At 35.4% G+C, this 22,510-nt stretch overlaps 1 protein-coding gene across 1 annotated transcript in view; it reads left to right on the top strand.

The window, feature by feature from the left end:
- The window catches only part of SVEP1 (sushi, von Willebrand factor type A, EGF and pentraxin domain containing 1), a 153,427-nt gene that overhangs the window by 65,821 nt on the left and 65,096 nt on the right, over positions 1-22,510 (top strand). Inside the window, exons 10-21 of the mRNA XM_081065226.1 lie at positions 271-378; positions 1,294-1,425; positions 2,031-2,225; positions 3,447-3,568; positions 5,662-5,770; positions 9,284-9,448; positions 10,303-10,536; positions 12,490-12,651; positions 13,972-14,133; positions 19,595-19,756; positions 20,156-20,244; positions 21,369-21,468. Of these exons, the coding sequence (XP_080921352.1) occupies positions 271-378; positions 1,294-1,425; positions 2,031-2,225; positions 3,447-3,568; positions 5,662-5,770; positions 9,284-9,448; positions 10,303-10,536; positions 12,490-12,651; positions 13,972-14,133; positions 19,595-19,756; positions 20,156-20,244; positions 21,369-21,468 (1,740 nt within the window). The remainder of the gene's footprint in view (positions 1-270; positions 379-1,293; positions 1,426-2,030; positions 2,226-3,446; positions 3,569-5,661; positions 5,771-9,283; positions 9,449-10,302; positions 10,537-12,489; positions 12,652-13,971; positions 14,134-19,594; positions 19,757-20,155; positions 20,245-21,368; positions 21,469-22,510) is intronic.

The following is a 22,510-nucleotide window of genomic DNA, read 5'->3' as shown; positions in this document are numbered from 1 at the left end:
CAATGCCATACCACTGTGCTCATATTGACTTTAGTAACGTGGTATTTGTTCTTCCACAGGCAGAGGGAAGTATAATAAGAATCAGCTTTTTCTTTTGATTTGAGACATAAATAAAACATACGTCATCATCAAGGGGGATCCAGGGCAGCCCGGTGTCTCACAAGATCAGGGTTCTTCGCAGCACACGTAGACTCCAATTCTTTCTTACACACTCCCTCATCATTTTTGAATATGAGTCGTGACTTCTTTCTTGGATTTCCCGTTCTTTAGATGTACAACCACCTAGCATAGACAGGTGCAGATCCCCACCTCCAATCCAGGCCTCAGAGAAGGAGCATGCTGCAACCTGGGATGAACCTCAGTTCTCAGACAACTCAGGTAAGAATGTCGGCACTTTGTTGTCAGTATGGTAAACACTGAACTATATTTGTAAAACCTTTGAAAAGGGATATAAGAGAAATGGCAAGCAAATTATATCTAGCTAAATGGAATGAATAATTATATAAGATAATATGTTTTAATGGTAGGATAATTATATAGAATTTAATATTAATCTTACCTATCTGTGGGGTTTCCCTTCATTGAGTATTCAATGGAAATTTATTAACGTATACAAGGTGTTACACTTGATGGTGTTCTAATAAATTCATTAAGTCTCTAAGCTTACATTGTCCTGAAGTCATAAATTATGTATTTTATTAGTCCCTCTAGTGCAGTTTTCTGTATTCATACACATTTCTTAAATATTTGCCAAAATATTATAAAAACTCATAGGAAAGCAGAAAAAAATGGGCAAATACAATTGAAGATCCCTTTAAAGATTTCATTAAAACTCAGTAAACAACAATAAAAATGCAAATTAAGTAGGTTCTTAATGAAACATCCAGTATTCAGATAGACTGACCTATTCAAGGAAAATTATTTAGCAAGAAAAGAATGTTTTAATTGAATGTGGTTTTTGATTCTACTATTTCTATGTTATAAATATTACATCTTTTATTTTCTGCAAGTGGCCAAATCAACATAAATTGAATGCTCAGCTGGTTTGTATAAATAGAAAATGAAAATTCAAATCAAATAAGGTGACTACCGCGTTTCCCTCAAAATAAGACCTAACTGGAAAATAAGCCCTAGCATGATTTTTCAGGATGACATCTCCTGAACATAAGCTCTTTTTATGCGTCTTTTAGAGCAAAAATTAATATAAGACCTGGTCTTATTTTCGGGGAAACACGGTGGTATAGTGACCACAGACCAGTAACCCCAAAATTGGATTCCCTCTTTCCTTTCTAGGAGCTGTACTGGTCATCACCAGAAGTCATGCACCAGGAGACCTTTTCCCTCAAGGGGAGACTGTAGTGCAGTATACAGCCACTGACCCCTCAGGCAATAACAGAACATGTGACATCCACATTGTCATAAAAGGTATTCTCTACTCTACATAAGCCTTCAAAAATCTAGTGAACATTTGATACACGTAATTGATGTTACACTCCATTTTGTGAAACAAAATAGGCAGTGAGCAGATTTCTTAAGTTAGAATACTGACAGATTTTATTTAGGTTTCCAATTATGATTACTTCACTTCATGATAAATAAAAATGTTTTCTTCCAGGGTCATCTTTAATTAACATTTTATGAACATTTTCTCTAAAGGTACAAAATATTATTGTCACGATCCTATTTTGAATGCTTGAGGAGACAAATTCTGAAAATGTATTTGCTATGTAATGTTGTCTGCTTTTCATTTTTCACTATAGAATGCCAAAAATAACAATCCCAATCAGAAATACGTTTAGCTTTCATAAAATATGCACAACCTCTAATTATACTTAGGGACAGCTTTTGAACTATACCCACCCGGGAATCCAAAAGCAAACATTACTACAATCCCACACGAAGGATTTATGGTGAAAGTTATTCTAGGAATATGGTGAACAAGAGGAATCCTTTTCATAATTCAGTTTAAACTCCGAGAATTTAATTTATTTTTCTTATCCTGTATATGAATAACAAATTGTTTTATGCAGGTTCTCCCTGTGAAGTTCCATTTACACCTGTAAATGGGGATTTTATATGTACTCAAGATAGCACTGGAGTTAACTGTACGTTAAGTTGTTTGGACGGCTATGATTTCACAGAAGGATCTACCGAGAAGTATTATTGTGCTTACGAAGATGGTATCTGGAAACCACCGTATTCCACCGAATGGCCAGACTGTGCTAGTAAGTTTTAATTTTTTTTCAGGACTCCTTTAGTATGTGTGAATATGTGTTTGTCTGCCTGTGTGTATACATTTCTAAGCATTAAAGAGGAATATAGCCTTACTATAGGGATTAGGTTTAGTGAGTGGAAAATGGTGCCATGAATTCAAAATGTTTGTGGATAAGAGCAATGTTCATCCCTCGATTTAAAATATTAGCCCACCAGAGTCTTTTTATGGATTGGATTGCTACAGGGCAAGATTCAGTTTAAGGCAAAACCATTGGGAACCTCTCACTGTTATTTACCAGAACTATCTGAAGAGACTCGTCAGCATGTCGTCCTTGACTTGTAAACTTAAAAGTATAATCTCATAGTCTGCAGAAGAACTAACATTTAAAATAAAAGCCAACATATGTGATAGAATGAGAGATCAGTCACATGTTCTTTAGATCTGATTTATATTTAGAGCTATTCTATAATCTTATATACGGATTAAAAAAAGAACTCACTATCTTTGTCTAGTGTAAATAATATTATTTGGAGTGAATTTTTGATCCAGTACCATATGTGAAGTTTATATATACCCAATATCCTGGGAAAAAAGTAAAGCCCATTTACTTGAGCTATTTTTTCCCCAAATTTGGGAATTAACTAGAAGCAGTATCACTTGCCTCTATCACAATATCATACAGTAGAATTTTAATGTTGATGCTACTAGGAGGCATTATTTCTGAATGTTTTGAGTTTTCTTGCAGAGTCTAACCATACAAGCTTCTGATCCAAGGAGAATTTGTCCCTGTGAAATTACACTTTCAAGAAATATAATTTCACGTAATATTCAGACATTTTTAAGTGTCTATTGGTTGAAAATATAACAAACATATGTTACAAATCTATATAAATATAAAACACAATATCTTTGACCCAGTCATGATTTTTCCCAGGAATATAATGAAAACAATTTTTATATATCTTTTTTTTCTCAAGCACTCACTTTTTCATATGGTTGGAAGGTAAAGAATAATTTATCAAAGTGAATTTATCACTGGGGAACTGGGTACAGTACTTGCTTGGCTTGAACTTGATTTAATATGATTAATATTAGAAACTTTCCATAATGACAGTTGTTTTTATAACAATCCCACAAATCTGTTAGAATTACAGTTATTACATGGAAAGTTAAAATTTTGTTTTTAAAACACTAACCAACTGAAATGTTTTTTTTTTTCAACATTTTCCAGTAAAGCGTTTTGCAAATCATGGGTTCAAGTCCTTTGAGATGCTGTACAAAGCAACTCGTTGTGATGACACGGATTTGTTAAAGAAGTTTTCTGAAGCATTTGAGACAACTTTGGGGAAAATGGTATGTCAGTAGTATTCCATTATGGTTTGTCATTTTTAAAAGATGCTGTTGAGCTTTTCATAGTCACTCTGAGTCACCTGCAACAGAAATTGCTTATCCTGATGATTTCCCTCTTCTTTGTGATCCAGACTTGTTCCTAATATTTAGAAGTATTCATAGGTTTGGGGCTTCTGGAGTGAAATATAAGTAAATCTGTATTTAAACATTTTGAATTTTAGGGTCCATGTGATTTGAGAATGCCTGCTTTATTATTTAAAGTATGACCAAAATGCTATTATAGACTGTATTTTTTTATGATGAGGTAATTGAACATTTAAAGGGTTTTATTTTTCATGCATTTTTGTTTAGGACTCCTGCACTTATTATGGAAAAGCAAAACAATGTATATAACTGTGTTGAGCATCTTGAAGGCCTGAAACATGTCATACACATATTTTCTCCTAACAGACTGGGTAGCTTAGATTTTGGATAGATTCTGGAAGGAGATTTAGTAGTCATAGTAGATTTGATGTAGTGTGTGAGAGAAAGAGAGGAGTTAAGGAGGTCAGTACACAGGAATAGAGATGCAGGAGTGGTACTCATGATGCTAAAAGTGTGGGAAAGGATCTTTTCTGACTTCTATGTTCTCAGTGAAAAAAAGATGCAGAACGATCAGCTGAGAGTAACAATGGGGAATAGTTGTTGAAGGTTTGAGAAGAGAGAAGGTGATATAAAATAATTTTCTAGGAGAACACAATTGAATATGCTAGAGAAATCTAGTAGGATTGACGGTAAGCAGAGTTGTGTTTTCCCTCAAGCTATAATGGACCATGGGAGTGCAAGTGTGGAGAAAAGCAATTAATTAAACTGGGGTTAAATTCTCTAGCCAAACAAATTGAGGAAGGTGCATGAAAGGGAGCAATTCATGATGATGGACCATGGAATCTAAGATGGGTAAATAAGGAAATGAAGACAGCAGGGACTGAGGGACAGTAAAGAGGTAGAAGGGTCAATGGTTTATAAAGTCTGATGAAGTCAAACAATTGTTGGATTCCTGGGAGTAGAAGAGGGTGCGGTTACTGGTAATGATGGGCTACGACCATGAGAGTGTGTGACAAAATAAGGCTAAAAGACAGGAGAAGAGGAAAAAGAAATGAGAAGCCAAAGTGATGGAAGGATTAGCTAAGTGGATATAGAAATCACCAAGAATTATAACAAGAACAGTTTCTAAATGTTCTTGGAATGGGGGAGGGTGATCAGAATGGGGAAAGGCTGCAGATGACGACCACAGGAGGGGCAATGTGTGGTATACTGATGGCATAAGTTTCAGCACTGCGAGGCACGAGAAGATGCATGATCAGAAAACAGCAATGACGAGGAAGGGCGATGCTTCCTCTACCTTCGTGGCCACAGTTGAGAAAAACTACAAAGTCAAGTTTCATTGAGAGCAAAGATGAAGGGAACACAAAAAGAGGAAGCACAAAACTCATAGATACAGACAACAGTTTAGTGGTTACCAAAGGATAAGAGGGGAGGGGTGGTAGAAGAGGGTAAAAGTGGTCAAATGTATGGTGATGGACAGAGAACTGACTCTGGGTGATGAACACACAATGTGATACATAGATGATGTATTACAGAATTGTATACTTGAAACCTGTGTAATGTTACTAACCATCGTCACCCCAATAAATTTAATGAAAAAAACTGGGGAAAAAAATAATAGGAGAATTGCTGATTACTGACTGTGAGTTTCAGAAGGCATAGGGGAAGAGTTTGAGGATTTGGAGAGGGATGGGAGATAGTCAGAGAAAAGGGACCTCAAGAGCCATATGGGGTAAAAGTTCAGAGATAAGAGATATCCCAGTAGTCCTGGGCTTCTTGTGGTAAGTGACATAAACAAAGGCATGCGACTAATCCTGGTGGTTCGCAGGCAGTTGGAGGAGGGAGGGAAAAGGGTAGAAGAGGGTCAGGAGCCTTTTTCAGGAACAAGCGGAGCTTAGAGCCCTCTCTTACTTCCTGCTGATGGAGATGTGAAGCTCAGGATTGCAAAGGACTTACCCAAAGCACACAGAGATGTGAATGATATTTTATCCTTCTCATTGTTTTATTTGCAGGTCCCCTCATTTTGCAGTGATGCTGACGACATTGACTGCAGACTGGAGGACCTGACCAAGAAATATTGCCTTGAATATAATTATGACTATGAAAATGGCTTTGCAATTGGTAATGAAATCATTTAGTGTTGGTAGTTTGCAAGACTGATCTGCAGAATAAGAATTCCAGAAAAGTGGGGCAAACTAGAAAAGTGAACTTTTATTCATTTATTCATCAAGTTATTTTTTGATGACTGGATAATTTGATACTGTGCTTAATGATTTTCATGGATGTATTAAATTTGGGGTATCAAATAAATTATTTCCAACTATTAGCCAAAACTCTTCAGGATGATAAAAATTAAGAAAACTGACATTCAAATATTGGTATGATGCCTTAGAAGGGAAGAGTAATAAAGTTCTAATAACATTTTTCGTATGGCATTCAATATGAATTGCAGTTAAGCCACTAATTTAAAAAGTTACATGTAAAATATTCAGATTCCTCACCCAGAATATTTTAAGATTCAATCTATTCAAGTCTAATATACATTCAAGTCGAATTTTGATGTTTTCTTCATGTTCTGTTCAACCTGAACAGGTTTCTCCTGCATTTATGATGATGATTATTATTGAGATATAATTGGCACATAATTTTTATTAAGCTTATTCCAAAGTATAGTATGTGATTTTTTTTTGCCTTTTTATATAGAGATTTAGCTTCCTGCCTTAATATTTATAGACAATTTCATTTGTGTCTCTTGATTAGCAAAATCATTGTCCTTTCCAATAATGATACTTCTTATTTTTATTTCATTCTTATAAAACTGTCTAGAACTCCCAGAGTAATGTTGTTAAAAAGTAATAGTGATAACAAACTAGTAGCATAGTTAATTTAAGCACATGGATTTTATGATCAACTACTTGGGTCCCAATCCTTCACCATCTACAAGCTGTGTGGTCTTGAGCAATTTATCAAACTACTCTGTGCCTCAGTTTCCTCACTTATAAAATGGGGACATAAGAGTACTGAACTCATGGGGCCATTGAGACTATTAAATGAGTAAGTTCAAGTAAAGTGCTTAAAAAGTTACTTGAGACAGTATTAATTCACGTGACAGCAGACTTTCTTTTTGTTTCAGATGCTAATAATTTTGTAATAGTTTTAGTGATTTAGCACTAACAGTGATGTTGAGTGTTGCTTCCACTTTTTACATTTTAAAAATATTATTTGTGCATATATGTTTATTGCAAAAATTTGAAAATGCTAAAAGAACAAAGGATGAAATCAAGATAATCCACAATCCCAGAAATAATTCTGTTAATATATTAATATACATAACTGATGTGTGTGTATATATATACACATTATATATATACTCATACTGTGTTGTAAACATGAATTTATAGTTAACATTTGATTGACTTTTTTTATGTTATGAAATATTATATTTCAATACAATTTTAATGCCCTACATGTTATTTCATCAATCAGTTTGCCATAATAGGTAAACAATTTCCTACTGGTAGACTTTGGGTTGTTTTTCAATTTTAACTATTATGTATAACTTATCAGTGAACACATTGGACATTAAAGTTTTAGACAGAAAAATTTTAAGTGGTGTTGGTGGTGGAGTTGACAGTGGCACATCTAGAATAACAATGCCTCTTCTGTCACACATGACACAGGTTTCCCCTCCCAGGTTGTTGAGGTGGTTGTGAGTGTACAAGAATACACATGGAAGGAGTCAGATGTCATCATAAAGCTTTAGGATAGGTAATATTTGTCATCTAGTAAAGATCCAAATGGCAGTTTTTTAGATTCAGACGTGGGCAGGTGGTACGGTGATCTGAAGAGACAAGACTTCCTCCTTGAATCTCTCTATACTAGAGAGTCACAAGAACAGCATAATATTTATAACAACACCTTCACAAATCTTCATGTATGAAAAACAAAAAGCAAATAAATATATTAAAATGTTTTGACCTCAGAAAATCATGTGTTTCAAATTAAAACTGAAATGAAATGACACTTTTAACCTGTCAGATGAACAAATTCAAACAAGAATCATAATACCCCAAGTTGGCAAGGGTGCAGGGAAAAAAAAACTCATACTCATATGTTATATGCAGAAGGCATTTGACAGTATGTGTCTAAAGGATTAAAAATACCCAGGCACAGACATTCCACTTCTAGGAATATTTTTCAAGATAAAAATCATGCTAATGTCAAAGATATACCACATTTCGTAAATTCTAAGATGTGCCTTTCTCACTTGGACATTTCTGAAACTGGAGCATATGTTCTTATCAATGATGTCTTACATTTCATGAAATACTGTATGTAAAAAGATGTTCTAAATTTTTGAAATAACCTACAAGTCTGAAAATAGAAACCTGGCTAGTCTGTGGTATAACCACAGATGAGAATATTATGAAACGATTTGACACAGAAATGCCGTAATACGTTGCTGAGAAAATTTGATAAAATATTACCAAAGAATATATACATATATAATCTTATTGTTAAAAGTGTGGTATGTTTATTTTATTCCAGTTATATGTGCATATATATGCATAAATGAATATGTATGTATCTGTACAGTCATAGAAAAAAATCTTGCCTAAAGTGTTATGATAGTTATTTCTATGTTTTGGAATTATAGGTAATTTTTAACATTTTTCTCTTTGCTCATCTGAGTTTTTTTCTGTAGTAGCTATATAATACATGTGGGGAGAAACGTTTTAAATGAAAGCAAAAATATTGATTCCCAGCTCATTTTAATGGTCAAAATCATAAATTAAGCAAAAAAGCCAAAACCTCGAAAATACAACTCACTAGGTGGATAGGCCTGTATGAGTCGATTTTAATGATCAAAGCACTTAACTAAGCAGCAGCAGTTTGCCCAGGCAAATATTAATATCATTTATTGAGGTTTTAGAATGAGTCAGCTGTTGACCTAGATTGTTATTCCTCAGACAAACGTATGAGGTAAGAATAATGATCCCAATTTGTAAATGAATTAACTGAGATTCAGAGAGATGAAAATCACTTGAGACTAAGATTGTACAGCCATACATCATACATCAGTGAAACCACAATCTGAATCCATGTAGTTGATCACAGTGATATCAAAGGCAGCCAAAGAAACACACACATCTCCAGCACAGTTGCATTATAACTATAAATATTTAATTACATGCTGCCTTCAGAAATTATGCAGATATCCTGAATAATCTTCACAAAAGGAATCTATTTATGTGCGTTGTTTATAAAACTGATATTAAAAAAAAAAGAATGGAGCAAACCCTAGTGGGAAATAGGAATTGATTAAAATTCTGCACCCACCTCCAATTTACTTCTAAAGATAAGATAATTAATATAAATCAAAGAAAGAATGGTTTAAATGCCTACCTAGTTCCATAGAGACTTTTCTTTCTACTTTTAATGAAATTCATTGATAATCTAAATTTAATATGAAAGGCCTAAAAAGTACAGTGTCTGGTTATAGATGAAACCCTGTATGCAGTACATTATGGGCAATTTAAGCAATGGTCAAGGACTGGCGACTTAACATTAGAAACTAAACGCTGATAAAGATGGAACTGGAGAATCATTTGTTTCAATGCTCCACATGTCCAGGCCCAGGAGGATGGGGTGCAGCTAATCGGCTGGATTACTCTTACGACGACTTCTTGGACACTGTGCAAGAAACATCCACGGGTGCCGGCAAAGCCAGATCTTCACGGGTGAAAAGAACTACCCCATTAACTGACCACAAAATTAAGTTAATTTTTAACATCACAGGTAAGGCCAAACAGTCTATTTGGGGGCGGGGGGGGGAGTGAAATTCTTGGTTGGAAACGTAGTGTTTGAATCTTCCATTTGTATCATTACCAGGACATAATCCTGGAACTGAAAAGTTAGGGAGGGCACACTCACCAAAGTCTCGTTGCTTTTTGCAGTTTAATATCACAGGTGCATTTTATAGTTCTGACAGCAGTAAGCACCCTGCTTGGTTCTCATCTTGGCATGATGATCTAAGGCACGCTTTTAAAAAGCAAGAATTTAGAGGAATTTAGATGTTATAATAAAGGACTTCACAAAAAGTAATGAGGAACCAGCATATGGGAGAAGGATTAAAACAAAGTCTATTGTCAATCTTGTCTATGTACTAGTTGCTTAGTAAGTAATGGTTGACTTTGAGTTTATTTTTCTAGGAAGGTGTTTTTGGTTTTTTTTGCTTTTTTGTATGGTAATTTTTTTATTAGTTTCAGGTGTCCAAAACAATGTAATAGACATTTACACCCCTCACAAAGTGATAACCCCCATCTCCTACCCATCTGACACTGTACTTAGCTATTACAGTACCATTGACTCTACTCCCTATGCTATACTCCACATCCTGTGAATACACATATATATATATAATTAAATATATATACATTTAATTATAGTATTATAGTTGACATTCAATGTTGTTCTACTTCAGCGTCAGGTGTATACCACAGTGATCAGGCATCTACTCGGTCTATGAAGTAAGTGATCCCCTGATCTTGGAAGGTTTTTAATGTGCCATTTCTTTTTGGTAAAAACCTAACTACAAATGACTTCTTGAAACACCATGCGTTATGTTTTATTTTGTCTTGTTTTTATCTCAGCTAGTGTGCCGTTACCTGATGAAAGAAATGATTCCCTTGAATTGGAAAATCAGCAACGACTCATTAAGACTCTGGAAACTATCACGAATCAGCTGAAAAGGACCTTCAATGAAGATCCCATGTATACCTTTCAGCTTGCATCTGAAATTCTTGTAGCCGACAGCAATTCTTTAGAAACGGAAAGGGCTTTCCTCTTCTGCAGACCGGGCTCGGTACTCAGAGGGCGTATGTGTGGTAAGACTTTTCCCTGCAATCAAAGGTATTTGGTGATGATTAAGTTAAATGGGAAGGGAAGAGCCAATTTACAACTACAATGGGATATTGGTGTGAAACATACATTTTGCTATTGTGTGGTCAGGACAAGAAAACTATTTTAGGTGAGGGACTTAAATCTTTGTTTTATTTATGGCTCTTTAGACTTCACAGCTTTCAACAGCAGCTCCAATAATAACTAATACTTTTTGATCACTTCTGTATGCTGGCTGAGCACATCTCGCGTTTAGTCCTGTTTATCAACTGTGTGAGGTACCAGTATGATTAAGTACCTTTTACAAATGAGAAAACTGAAGCCAGAAAGGCTAAGAACTTACCCAGTAAGTCTAAACCCATTAAGACAGTAAGCAGTGTCTCTAAGATTCCCATCTCAGCAGCCAACATCAAATTCACATAGCACAGAATTAACCATTTTAAAGTGTGCAATTCAGTGATACATTGACAACGTTGTTCCACCATCACCTCTATCATAGTTCCCAAACATTTTCATCACCCCTAAAGGAGACCCCGTACCTATGAAGCAGTCACTCCCTTCCCCCTGTCCCTTATCTCCTTCCCCCATCCCTTAACCTTTAACCCCTATTCTAGGCTGCCACAATCTGGATCAATTCCAGCTTGTTTCCCAAATAAGTCATCATTTATAGGTAGCAGGATCTCCAGAACCACACTCTGTACACTCACCTGAAGTGAGTGTCACGTGATGTGACTCTTTTGTTAATCTCTCTGTAGGCCTAGAAGTTTGCATCCTGGTCAGAAAACCTTCTTCAGCAATTCTCAGTGCTATTCCCAGAGCTTGGCTGGGTTTTTTTCAGTGTGATCAATTCAGCCCAACAAAAGCACGTTAAAATTGTCATTCTGAGCTTGCTCTTGTTTCCACCCAAACAAAAGCACATTAAAATTGTCATTCTGAGCTTGCTCTTATTTCCTCCCCACTTTGTGAGTAAAAATCAGGAATCGCCTTGACCAATGTCTCACATTTTCGGTGTGGTCTTCAGATTACCTGTGTCAGCATCACCTGAAGAACTTGTTGAAATGCATCTTGACTCAGGCCCCACCCCAGAACGAATGCATCTGGCACTTTGGGGGACAGGGCCTTGTAATCTGCATTTTACTAAGTTCCCAGGTAATTCTTACACACTTTAACAGCTCAAAATCACTAAGGTATTAATTTCAAGTGTCTTCTCTGTAAGAATACGCTTGCAAGAAGCCTTTCAGTGTGTTTAACGTTCCACGTTGATCTCAGAAATTCCGAATCTCTCCATGCCTGGCAAATAGTAGACCAAATCTCCAGGAAGGAAGATCCTGAACTTGGCCTGTTTGCTTGCAGCCTTTGGCTCTAAGGATGCCTGGACTTGTCTCCAGTGGGTAGTACGTCCTGCAAGCAGAGAAAAGGGTCCACTGAACTCACCTGGTTTAGGCTCACACCACCTTTGCTTGTTTTTTGCTTCTAGAAATGATGCCATAATGGACTAGCAGTTTTATAAGGGAACATTCAGAGGGACAGCTAAGAACCCATTTTTAATATTTCAAAGTCTCAAATTAACGTAAACATTTATTGTTCTATCCTTTTCTACCAGCAGCCTTTTCTTTGTTAGCTGTGCGTTTCTCAGGACGATTTGGTTTATTGTAGCTTTAACCCACTTTAAAGCCTACATCATATAAACCCGAGGCTTGGTCAACAAGAATTTGCATTTCTTAAAAAGAAAAAAATATCTACTACTGTTGGCTTCTAGGAATGAATATATTTCTGGAAGGTTTATTTCATGAGTAAACCTCTGGCAGAAAATTTAACCCATAAACAGTAGTACCTGGAAGCAGGCTCCATGACTTTCATGCCTTAGGAGAAAAGAACCCAAGTGTGTTCCATTCCTGTCGTTTAGTATATTCAGTGTTTCCTGTTTGTTTTTTCCTCAGTGAATTGCCCTTTGGGAACCTATTATTCTTTGCAGCATTCTGCCTGTGAAAGCTGCTTGGTGGCCTCCTATCAAGACGAAGAAGGGCAACTTGAGTGCAAACTCTGTCCAAATGGGACTTACACCGAGTATCTCCATTCGAGAAGCATCTCAGAATGTAAAGGTAGAGGCCTCCTGCACATTTTGAACGGAAGAAGCCTTTTTGTTTGTCTCCGGTTATGAAATCTAAATGGCAAATAGGGTGAAATAACGGCATTACCAAAAGCAATTGCATTAATTTAGTTTTTCTTTCTTTTAATTATAAAATATTACCTGAATGTCTCACACTTTAAAAAAGTCCTAGGCACATTTCTCTTTCCTTTTGGAACATTCTGTTGCTCTAAGTCAAGCACCACTGTCAATAATTCCAATTGACATTCATCAGTTCGCTTGGATTTTTTTATTGAAACTCACTTTAATTGGTAGAAAGGACTTTATAACACTTAGCATTGGGTTGCTTCTTGTTGGAATAATATTTGATTTTGTGGGATCCAACTCTCCGTTTACTTGGAAATTAACAATAACTACTGATACATATGCATGTATTTTTGCTACCAGAATATTCAATATTGTCAAAATATTTTATTGTTATTCTCAATGAATATTCCTAATGGAAGCATTTTCTATCATAATTGAAGTTACCGTATGACACACCTAAAAGAAGGAATTTCAAAATTGTGCCTCCTTGCTGTTGTTGCAAATGCAGGCCTGGATGTGTAATGGCAAATCGAAACTCATAGCCGCACTTGGTGATTGGCAGTGCACTAAAATTGTTAGCAATGCTGACAGTGAGAGTCATTTAGAGGCCAAGGGCAACAGGAAAAGACAGCACACTTGGAGACAGGGAATCTGGCCCTCGTCCTCCTCTATTACAAAACCATTGCAATGAATTTTAGAAAGTTGCTTAGTTCACCTCTTTGGGCCTGGTGCTAAGATTATCTTTATTTTCTCCTCCGCCGGCCCTCAACTGAAATGGTGTCTGTAGGTAGAAGGAGGTAGGAGGGCCCGTTTTCCTTGACAACCACAAATATGCCAGCTTAGTGATGAGGCTCTAGCTCAGTTTGGGGTTTTGTTTCCATCACCCAAGAGAACAGGGTACAACCTGAGAACTTGTACAAGAACAAGTGCCCCCGTGCACAGCTTGTTCTTATGATAGTGACTTTCGGAGATGCAGATTTTGAACCTCACTCAGAAACTGTTTATTGAAACTTTCTGTGTGTCAAACACTGTGTTGGATAATAACGGAAGTAGCCGGAAATGAGTCTAAAACTTACTAGTATACCGAAGCATGGGGAAGTCTAAAGTACGACGTGTATGTTGGGGTTTTTCATGTCCTTCATTCTGTCCTAGATAAATTAAAATTCAGAAAACCCTATCCTACACGGTGCTAATTTTGTACAGCTTCATGTCATCGTTATTAACCATGTTACTTTTTTCTTTATAGCTCAGTGTAAACAAGGCACCTACTCATCAAATGGGCTTGAGACTTGTGAATCGTGTCCACTGGGCAGTTATCAGCCAGAATTTGGTGCCAGGAGCTGCCGCTCGTGTCCAGAAAACACTTCAACTGTAAAAAGAGGAGCCGTGGACATTTCTGCTTGTGGAGGTTATCTGAGCCTTAGCCATTGATATTTCTTCGAATCTACTAGGTTCTGTGCATGGAGGAGTGGAATATTTTCAGCAAAACCATATGTCTCCTGTATGCAAAGAATGTAAATAACTGTCTCTTCATAGAGTGTTTCCTTTTATTCAGCCAGCCAGTACTTAAGTATAAACACCCGCAATGTAAACACTGTGCTATGCTGTTAGGAACACAAAGAAGGTCTCAACAGTAATAAGCACGTGGCTTCGTGAGATGGCAGAAATCCATCTCAACTAGGAACTCTGTTTCCCCATTTTATACAATGAGGTCCTGCTAATGTTCCTTGAAATTCCAAAACTACGTTCTTTGAATTATGACGTTTCATTCCCTGCAATTTGAACATTTTCACCGGTGGTTATCCACTCTGACTGCACATTAGAATCATCCGCACATTTGTATCAAGTATTTTAAAAATACTGAGGCCCAATCTCCACCCGCAGACATTCTGATTTCACTTGTCTGGTTTTCTTTTTAAGTTACCTCCCCAAGGTGATTTGAAAGTAACAGGAAAAGTTGAGTAGACTAATTTTGGTTCTCAAATATCAGCATGTAGGGCTTGTTAAAACACAGTTTTTAATTCAGCAGGTCTGGTGTGGGGCCTGAGAATTTGCATTTCTAACTAGTTTTGAAGTGAAGCTGATTCTACTTGGTCCAGAGACAGCATGTTGAGAACCTCTGGTTTAAATATAAATAAAGAGATTAGAGTTCCAATTTTCAGATAGTTCTAACATCTCTACCAAGTACAGATTTCCAGCAGGGTAAAAACTGAAAGACATACACAAAAATAAAAAGTGAACATTTAGAATGACAATGAACTAAGGAATGAAGTCGAGGTCAGCCTATTATCAAAAATTCCAAAAAACTGCAACTACTTTGCAAAATCAATGGAACTGGAATATAAATAAAAAGTTGTTAGCCTCCCTCTGCTACTGAGAACAGAACAAGCACGCCTGGCTGAAAGCTGACTTTCAAAAAAATGTGTATCTTCCTCATTCTCTATCCTGTATTTAAAAATCTAAGGTCTATGGCAATCTAAAAATTAAAAAGCCATGCTCTTATTGAATGAGTTATGGTTTTAAGAAGTCAACCTGCTGGTTCCCCATTTCTATCAAGCTACACATACACACATGCACACGCACATGCGTTTACCCCTCTCACTCTCATTACATGCCAGTCATATGTATATCTTCGTTTAATTAGAGACAGATTCCGAGAAAACAACTGCTTAGTACCTTTGAGTGTAGTAGTAGGCTAAGGTAGTGCCTAGCATTGCATTTTGGGAGATGTAGTCCTCATAAGTTGAGTGCTAAAGGAAAACATGCTATGAATTATAGGTTGTATATACTCCATCTGTTAAAATTATCTCAGTCTAGTGGATAACAGTAGATGAAAGTCTGTTAGACCTAAGGAATTGCCTGAGGAGTATTCATCAACCTAATGTTTCACTGAAGAGTTCAGAACTTAACTAGAACCTAATTGAAACTCGTAAACCATGTCTGTTATGTAATACCAGTTTTGGATTTTTTTTTTTCTTATTAAAAGTCAAACAAAGCTTCACATTATGGTTGAAATAGATCTGTTAGAGACTCTTATTTTGTCAGTATACAAACTAATTTCGGAGAAAGTCTGCAGTTAAAAATTCTCTCTCTCTCTGTCTTTCTCCCTCCCTCCAACCACAAAAGCAACTAGGATTTTTACAGCGAAACAAGTTCTTACTTGACAATTTTTTTTTCCTTTAGCTTTCCAACTGAGCCTTGGGGTTTGTCTAATACCAAATTATTGCAATTAAGCAATTATAATTCCCAGAAAGTCTCTAAACTTCTGGTAACTGGCTATTTCTCCTAATATTCCTAGCACAAGTTTAACCACATTCTGCTTGTCACGAGCAAGAATTGGGAATAACAGAACCCAACACTCTTCCCTGTGGTGCTAGATAAACACCATTTTATCCTAAACTTAAATTTGTGTGAGTTCTAAAACGACCCCTTATATATTTTTTCTTAGTTTTTAATACACTTTCTTTTTCTCTCTTTCTCATTCTTTCTTTATTTGCTTTCTGTATTGATTTATTTTTATGGACATGTTGTACAGTTTACCTTATTTTTCTAAGATGCTGCTTTTTGCATTCTTTAGCATGTTGAACTTAAAATATCATTACTCAATATAGCAATTATATTTAAGTAACAATATTTACGTAGCAACTATGTTAACTATGTTTAACACTCATGTTAAAGTAATATTACATGCTTTATACATTTTATCTTTTACTACAACTTAAGCTATTAAATATTCTTGGGTCTGTGGTTACAAGCCTGAAATTTATTTTTTAACGATGATTTTTATCTGAATAAGTCCCACATATGATTTTTTGGTGATGGTGTTGTTTACATATGGTCCCATAGGGAAACAAAGATTGTTTTGGAACAGGATGACAGCATTTCTTTCCCGGATCCTCTCAGATGAAGTTAAGAGGAGACTCAGAATAAGTCTTTGAGCTCTGACTTTGTCTTAGGAAACCCATGTGAAAGGCAAAATCTACTTGGCTTGAGGGCTGTGTGCATTGTCTTGAACACTGTCAGGGAACAGACACGTGGGATTACATTTTTCCCTGGTCATTTCAGTGCTCTAGTTTTAATTCTATTTTAATATCAGTTTTGGCATACTTAGATTTCTCTCTCTCTCTCTCTCTCTCTCTCTCTCTCTCTCTCTCTCTCTCTCTCTCCAGTAGAAGAGGTGAGAAGATTTTGTTCCATTTTCTTGACACAGAAACCAATTCTTTGACCAAAATTCAAAATGAAACTTTCTCCCTTCTTCTTATGACATTAGTCCATTAGGCGCTGCGTGTGTGTGTGTGTGTGTGTGTGTGTGTGTGTGTGTGTGTGTGTAATACTATATTATGTACTAGGTATGCAAATATGTATGTTTATATGTGCATATGGTATATATATGTTCGTGTGTGTCTGTTTATGTGTGTATTTACTCCATATAAATACATTAAATGCTGATTGTCTACTCCTGAAAAGTATATTTCTGATGACAACTGTTTGCCCTTGGAATGAAATTTAAACTAATTTTCACATGAAAATTTATTTTATACTTTCTATGCCAAAAAGCAAAGCATAGACCACACAGCATACTCACTATTTTGAGAAGCTAACTGGTTTATTGACTTTTAATCTTACAGTTTTATTATTATTATTATTATATTTTAATGTTTTTTTTTACATTCTGTCAGTGTGTAAGGGCATAGACTTTTTTCTTTGAGGGTAAGGTTGAATTATAAAAATTACATGCAAAAACCAGCTTAATTCATTATACCATCTTGGGTTTTAATGACAAAATTTGTTTTTAGCTTATTATACACACTCATTAATATTCTCTCAAACAGAAATTTTACAACTTTACCAGTAGAAAATTTATGCTTTCAATGAACTACTTTAATTAGCACTGTTTGGAAGGCACCTTTTCCAAATAAACAGTCATTTTTGGAAACTTGAGATTCAGAAAACCCATTGTAAACTCAACAAATTTATATTCATGCAAAGCCCTTTCTAGAACTCTGAGATTGTGCACCAATGAGTAGATTAATTTAATCTGGTGAAAAAAGATACTTATAGCTTAAAACTTTTCATGAATGTAACATAGCTTAAAACTTTTCATGAATGTAACAAATACAGCCACAAGCAATATTTTTTTTTCTAAATAGGCATTAGTATCTATATTTTCTGCCATCTCTTGATTTGACTGTTTTTTGTCAGTTGGGTATGTAAAAAAGCTCTTAGGCAAAACATTTGGCTGGCTGTTTCTACTTCAGAACTTTGATCTAAACGTCTTGAGATTACCACAAATACTTTATTGTTTATTTAATGTTTATTCTCATACCAGTAAAAAAGAGATACCATTACGTGGAGTATCCTGCTCCCTTGAGCCTCAAGTGCATCTCTAAAATTTTCAACCACACTGCTAATTATTTCTGTTGTACTAATTTTTATTATCAAGAATCCAAAACCTAAATGATAAGTATGTTGCTATCCTGAATAGCTACATCGTTACGTTCTCTTGTGTATTTAATTTTATGCAGACAAGTCTTAATGGTTTTAGTAGTTTTCTATCTATAATGGTTTCAGGGCTCACACAAATGATACCAGTTCACACAAGGAAAGAAGACACTCCACATGAATTCATGTTTGGGTTACGGTCAAAAACCCCAACCCAAGGAATTAGTCATGGGCAGTCTATGCCGTTGTTCCTCTACCAAATGCAACTGAAATATATTGAAGAAAATCCATACTTATGTTACGTTTGAGGCTATTTTCTTATTTGGTTAATTGTCCACCAATGATTGGCGAGAGAACTTCAGATTTGGTTAAATAACAATATTCAAATTTTTATTCAGTGTTGTTTACAAAAAACATGTCTAACACAAAATGACATTAAATTTTAAAGTAAAAGGAAAGACAGACCTTCACACACAATAAGTAACACAACTATACAGGAGAAATAAAAATTTCTGATAAACATTTTTTTTTATTTTATTAAATTTATTGGGGTGACAATTGTTAGTAAATTTACATAGATTTCAGGTGTACAATTCTGTATTACATCGTCTATAAATCCCATTGTGTGTTCACCACCCAGAGTCAGTTCTCCTTCCATCACCATATATTTGATCTCCCTTACCCTCATCTCCCACCCCCACCCCCTTACCCTCTGGTAACTGATAAACATTTTTTAAAAACAACTTCATTTATCTTCAAAATGCAAATTAAAATAACTGCAATTCCATTTTTACCTTCCAATGAGAAACATTTTAATAATCGTCAAGGCTAATGAGTATGTAGTAAGAACATTTTCGTACACTGCTGATGGAACTGTAAATTGGAACTACTTGTTTTAGTGATTTGGCATTGTATATTAATGGCTTTAAATTTTCATGTCTTTAGCTCTCTCTATTCAACTACTCAAATTCAACTTTCATCCCAAGGAACTAATCGGAGCTCTACATAAAATTTGTGTCGAAAGCTTTGTGTCAGCATTATTTATAATAGCAAACAAATGGATCAACCTAAATGTCCAATAGTAGCAGAAATGTTAGATCAATCGTGACCTGTCAATGGGATGTAATGTTTTTCATTTATTCAAAATCATGTTATTTGATAACTTGGAGAATGATTTGGGAAATGCTTATTATACAATGTTCAGTAGAAAAATCAGAATACAACATCATGTGGCCAGTTCTAACTTTACTCAGTGAATGTGTGTTGTTAGACTGGAAGGAAAAACACATTTTTCTGGGTGATAAATGGTCTGGGTATTAAATATGCACAAGATTCAATGGCTTTCTTACAATGAAAGGTTAACACATTTCTTTTAATTGTAGGCTGTGTTGCTTCAATGCACAAATGGTTTGTTTTTACCTTTGCAGTACCTTGTCCAGTAGGAGAATTCTCTCGTTCTGGATTAATACCCTGTTATCCATGTCCTCGAGACTACTACCAACCCAATTCAGGGAAGTCCTTCTGCTTAGCTTGTCCCTTTTACGGAACTACAACCTTCACTGGTGCCAGATCCATCACAGATTGTTCCAGTAAGATGACATATTTCATTTCTACATAATCCTGTGTTAAAGATTTTTGCTTGTCTCTGTGGTAACTTCAATTCTGAATATTAATATTATCAGTGGATTTGGGTATCTATTCTTGTTAAATTGTCCTTTTGATGTACTTAATGACAGTGACTCAAAGATTCTTAATTTGGGAATATTGAACTCAGTAACTTCCAATTTCTTTCTGAGAGTCTAGAAATTAACGATGTAACCCCATCCATCTCTGTCTTCTTTTTTAAGGTCACTAAAATGAAATGTATGTGGCTTTGTCCACTGTGAGAACCAGAATTTTGACCATAGTATTTAAATAGAGTCTACGTATTGGCAATATCTACCACACACTAATATGTTTCTCTAATGTTTTTTTGTTAATTTTATTAGGTTTTAGTTCAACTTTCTCAGCAGCAGAGGAAAGTATAGTGCCCCTTACTTCTCCTGGACATATCCAAACGAAGTATGAAGTCAGTCAGGCAAGTCCATTTTCTATATATAAAATTTTCTCTAGTGGAATGTTTAGGAAACAGTTTGTCGTTATACATGTCACACAAAGGAAAACTACCAGAGTTGAAACGGTAAGTAATCAAAACTCATGAATATTATCAATGAATAATTGTATTTACTTGTGACTTCTAATAAGAACTTTCCAAAAATTCAGCATTAGAAGTCTAAGTACCAAAAGTGGGAATTTTTTCCCCAGAAATGTCTGGCATAGAGAATGTGTAGATCTGGGAATTCACTAATAATTAACTTACCACAACCATAACCCATCATTTGAGTAAGGGCATTTGGATTAGCAAAAGGCCTTTTCTGATTGGCAGGAAGAATTACTAAACTTTCATGACAATTATTTTAAATTTTTTGTCTGCAAAAAGATAATCGTTTATTGGAGTAAGGTGTGGGTTTAAAAAAAATAAGCATAACTGATGAACATAACTAAATTAATTGTTTTCCTTTTTTTTTTAAATACTAGTTAAAACCAATTATTTTGGTAGATTCAGCCATTACTCTGAATTCACCTTGCCCAATGTCATGATAAATTCCTTGGCTTTAAATATTTTTAAGGAGGATAATGAGGTTTTATTTCTTATTTCAACTTCCTACAACCTTGTCCAAACATACTGACTTGTAAGGGCTTCTTAAGTCATATTTGAAACTAAGCCTAGTGGACACAGAAATTTCTAAGAACTTTTAGAGCTGTGACTATCAACCCTGGAGACATATTAGAATCTGCTGGTTGACATTTAAAAATAATGATGCACAGATCTCACTCCCAGAAATTCTGATTTAGCTGGTCTGGATTGGGGCCCATCCTTAGCATACTTTTAAAACACCTCAAATGGATGCTAACGTGAAGCCAGCATTTAGAAACACTGCTTGGGTTTACCAGAACACCACTTAAGAACAATATATATCGTCTGTGCCCACATATAACAAGCATTAGCATTATGCAGGCAGCAGTCCAGTTAGCTGGAGTGAATTCACCTGGAAACAGGAACCAGCGATCTAATGTTGCGAACCTTCTAACTCCCTAATCAGGATTGCTTTGGAATGAATAGAGTGTTTTGTCTCTGAGAGATTTCTTTTTTGTCACTAGCAGGTTTTCCATGAATGCTTCTTAAACCCCTGCCACAATAGTGGAACCTGCCAACAACTTGGGCGTGGTTACTCTTGTCTCTGTCCACCTGGATATACAGGTAAGATAGAGGAATGCAAATTTTAATATATTCTTCATATGAAATCATTGTGACTTAGGTATTGAACTTTAGAACATTAAAAATAAACCTGTAAGATACATTAGGCCATATCAATGCACAAAAATTTCGTTGAACAAGGTAAACCAATAGGAGGAGAAAAGTATACATACCTTACAGTTTTCTTTGCACATTTTAGAGAAACAATAAAAAATTATATTTTCTGTATAAAGGTCACATCATAACTTGCAATTTAAACTAGTATACAGTTCCGGAGACCGTGTCCAAGGTTTCACTCTAACACAAATTAAATGCATGACACTCAACACAGAACAGATTGTTCAGCATAAACATTTTAAAACAAACTCTAGTTTCCTTTATTTGCTTCATACTAGTGGAAGTTCTTGTGAATAGCTATGATTTGTTGTTTTGTTTCTACTTTTCTAGAAGTTGTGCTTAGAAAAATAATGTGGCTTTGGACTTGATTATGTAGGATTTATCTAAGAATTATGCTTTTATGCAGTTTGCTGTGCATTCCAGTTCTGTCCAGAAACATAATTTTTTTAGAGGAAATGAACTATATCTTAATAATTACAATTTATTTAAAATCTGATTTCTGTCAGAAATTAAGTTTTTACACTTTTTCAAATTTTGTGCAAACAACATAAAATGTTGTTAATGAGAAAAATGATATTTAAGAGTATTCACCACAAAATAAGCAAAAGGAAAGCTGGAAAACAAAATATAGCTCCAGGCTGCCAAGAATATTGGCATTCCACTTATTATAAGTTGGTCATGTGTGTGTGTGTGTGTGCACACATTTCAATTTTTATAAAAATTTTTGTCATCACATGTCATAAGAAATAATGGATTTTGTCCTAGAATTTTGTAAATGAGTGGTAGTTGAGAAAAGTCATAATATAGGATTGTGATTCCCAAATATTAATGTGCATCAGAGTCATCTGAAGATCTTATTGAAACACAGATTGCTGGACCACTACCCCAGAATTTCCGATTCAGTAGATCTGGGGAAGGTCTAAGAATT

This window comes from Rhinolophus hipposideros (assembly GCF_964194185.1).
Source record: "Rhinolophus hipposideros genome assembly, chromosome: 11".
NCBI lineage: Eukaryota > Metazoa > Chordata > Mammalia > Chiroptera > Rhinolophidae > Rhinolophus > Rhinolophus hipposideros.
Note: the sequence above shows the minus strand (reverse complement) of the source record. Positions and strands in the feature narration are given on the sequence as shown.